The sequence below is a fragment of the Echinops telfairi genome, unplaced genomic scaffold, assembly GCF_000313985.2.
Source record: "Echinops telfairi isolate 266 unplaced genomic scaffold, ASM31398v2 ScPeMD7_2291;HRSCAF=2852, whole genome shotgun sequence".
Lineage (NCBI taxonomy): Eukaryota > Metazoa > Chordata > Mammalia > Afrosoricida > Tenrecidae > Echinops > Echinops telfairi.
In genome coordinates this window covers 47145229-47147931 of record NW_022106189.1, presented here as the reverse complement: position 1 = coordinate 47147931, position 2703 = coordinate 47145229, and the positions used below count along the sequence as shown (strand labels likewise).

Genomic DNA, 2703 nt, shown 5'->3' with positions numbered 1-2703 from the left:
TCTTCCCCTCCAGCTGACCCGCCGTCGTTCTCTCTTCCCCTCCAGCTGACCAGCGGTCGTTCTTTCTTCCCCTCCAGCTGACCAGCGGTCTTTTTTTCTTCCCCTCCAGCTGACCAGCGGTCGTTCTTTTTCTTTCCCTCCAGCTGACCAGCAGCCTTTCTTTGCAGCCGTTGGCGTGTGTTTCAGGGAACCTGGGCGACTGCGTGGAATGTGGGCTGGGGCGCAGCCAGACTCTGGCTGGGAACCAGAGAGTTTGGTGCAAGACCAGACGGCAGGCCGAGTGGCCCTCCATGCACATGTGCATGCGTGTGAGAGACCCGGGTGGACAGGTGCACTCTGTCTGTGACCTGGCGTGTGCTTAGATCTGCAGGAGGCCCCTCAGGCCGGAGCGGACACCGCATGGTGGCCTGGAAGAGACAGCTGATCCTGTTCGGTGGCTTCCACGAGAGCACGAGGTGGGTGTTAGCACGGGGCGGGGCTGCCGGGGCCCTGTGAGCTCACGGCTCTAGGGGATGGGTTCCACACTGGCGCTTGCAGCCACTTCAGCGTGGGACGCCTTCCCCAGCGGCTGTCCTTCCAGAGCTCGGTGCAACATCTGAAACTTCTTTACCCAGACAAATGACGTTGCCCCCCCCCCCCACCCGTGTGGCCACGGCAGGTCAGTTTGACCCCGATTACATGCGCGGTGGGACCCCGAGGCCACGTGGCATGGTGGAAGTCCAACCTCCACAGAGGGAACCCGGTTCCCCAGGAGGACGAGGCCCTGGTGCTGGGGGCCCTGTGTAGTGTGTGGCCCTGACACCCCACGTGGCCTCGGCGGAGCCCTGCGTCAGGAGGCTGGAGCGCAGTGAGACCAGAAAGTGTCTTCGGCTTCCCACGCTTGCGGGTGTCTCCCTTCAGAGCCCAGCTCCTCCTCTCGTGGGGCTCGGGCCCTGGACTGTGTCCTCCCCACGCTCACATCCAGATCGCCTGCGCCATTGCCTGTGGTTCAGGGATGCACTGTGTCACCAGAAGGTGCTACCACCAGGCCTCCCACTCTCCATCAGTGTCTCTGACCCTCCCGCCCACTGGGCCTGCTCCCACTGCCACCCCGGGCACTGCCCAGTGATCGTGGGGCCGGCCTCCTGCCTCGTTTCCCATGTCCACAGCCCCGACAGTGTCAGCGGGCCAGAACAGCCGCATGGACCTTTTTTGTGATCCAGCAGACAGGCCTGTCTGTCCTAATTTGGCGCCTGTGTGTCCTTACCAGGGACTACATCTATTACAACGACGTGTACGCCTTCCACCTGGACACCCTCACCTGGACCAAGCTGTCTCCCTCAGGGCTGGGGCCCTCACCAAGGTCCGGCTGCATGATGTCCGTCACCCCCCAGGGTGTCGCCATCTATGGGGGCTACTCTAAACAGGTGGGGGCTCAGTCTCCAGTCTGCTTCCTACACACACACACACACAGACACACACCCCTCCCTTGCGTCACACTCGAGTACTGCTGGTGTTGAGCCCGTGTACACACACACATACACACACACACACACACACACACTCGAGTGCTGCTGGTGTTGAGCCCGTGTACACACACACACACACACACTCGAGTGCTGCTGGTGTTGAGCCCGTGTACACACACACACACACACACTCGAGTGCTGCTGGTGTTGAGCCCATGTCCCTCCAGGAACTCCAGGCCGGCTCTGGGGGAGGTCAGAACCCTGGAAGGCCATCCTTCTCACACTCGGCCCTAGTTTTCTGTCACCCTTTGGGCCCCAGCCCCGGGTGTGGGGCAGACCGAGTAGGGGGGGGTGGGGGGGGCGAGGTCCTTGAAGGATGTTAATCCTGGAGTCCGCCACTTCCCCTCTGCGCAGAGGCTGGAGAGACTGGCGTGAACGGACCTGACTGCTGCCCACAGGCCGTGTCCTCCGGGAGCCCTGTGCTTGTCACTGGTGCCCCACCCCCACCATGCACCCAGTCCAAGAACAGTCTGGCCACGTGATGTCTGCAGGGCAGAGCTGGGGGGCAGGTGGCCTTGGGGGCTGCCAGAGCCCCATGAGGACAGGTGGCCAGGGCAGTTGAAGGGACAAGAAAGGGCAAAAGGGCACCCCTGGCAGTGTGACTGCCTTGCCCCACTTTGCCTAGGCCAGCTCCAGGGGAGCTTGTTAGCCATGAGAGCTGACGGGAAAGGCTGCGCACGCACCCGCAGGTGCAGGCACCCACGGGCCCGCTCCTTGCCTTGCAGAGAGTCAAGAAGGACGTGGACAAGGGCACCTTACACTCGGATATGTTCCTGCTCAAGGCTGAGGACAGCAAGGAAGGTGCGAGGGAGGACAGGGCAGCCTGTCCTGAGGGGTCTCTGCCAGCGGGGGTAGGGGGTGGGCGGCTTGGATGAACTTCCCCGTCTGCATGGTGGGGGCTGCCTGCCTTCATGGGCTGTCGGTGAGCTGATCTGATGGTCGTTCCCGATGAGGGTGCTGATGACCCCAAAGCACTGGGCGCAGAGGTGGAGGTTCCCAGGGCTCTCAGGTGGCCTTGGGAGCCTCATTGGCCACAGCCTGTGCCTGCTAGGCAGCCCTGGCCCAGGTGGGTGGGCCAGCAGCGTCCTTGGTACATTTCCAGCTTGACAATGACTCTGGAGTCTTCACAGTGCCCCCTTCAGCTGTGTGCCAACTCCCCCACAGCTGTGTGTCCCCCCAGCATGGCAGTGGCAGC

General features: G+C 62.7%; 1 protein-coding gene across 2 annotated transcripts in view; it reads left to right on the top strand.

Moving 5' to 3' along the window:
• KLHDC4 (kelch domain containing 4) overlaps window positions 1–2703 on the top strand; it is an 18260-nt gene that overhangs the window by 13733 nt on the left and 1824 nt on the right. For both annotated transcript variants that reach the window (XM_045293736.1, XM_045293735.1), the window contains exons 6-8: window positions 363–455; window positions 1250–1406; window positions 2234–2309. In XM_045293736.1, the coding sequence (XP_045149671.1) occupies window positions 363–455; window positions 1250–1406; window positions 2234–2309 (326 nt within the window). The remainder of the gene's footprint in view (window positions 1–362; window positions 456–1249; window positions 1407–2233; window positions 2310–2703) is intronic.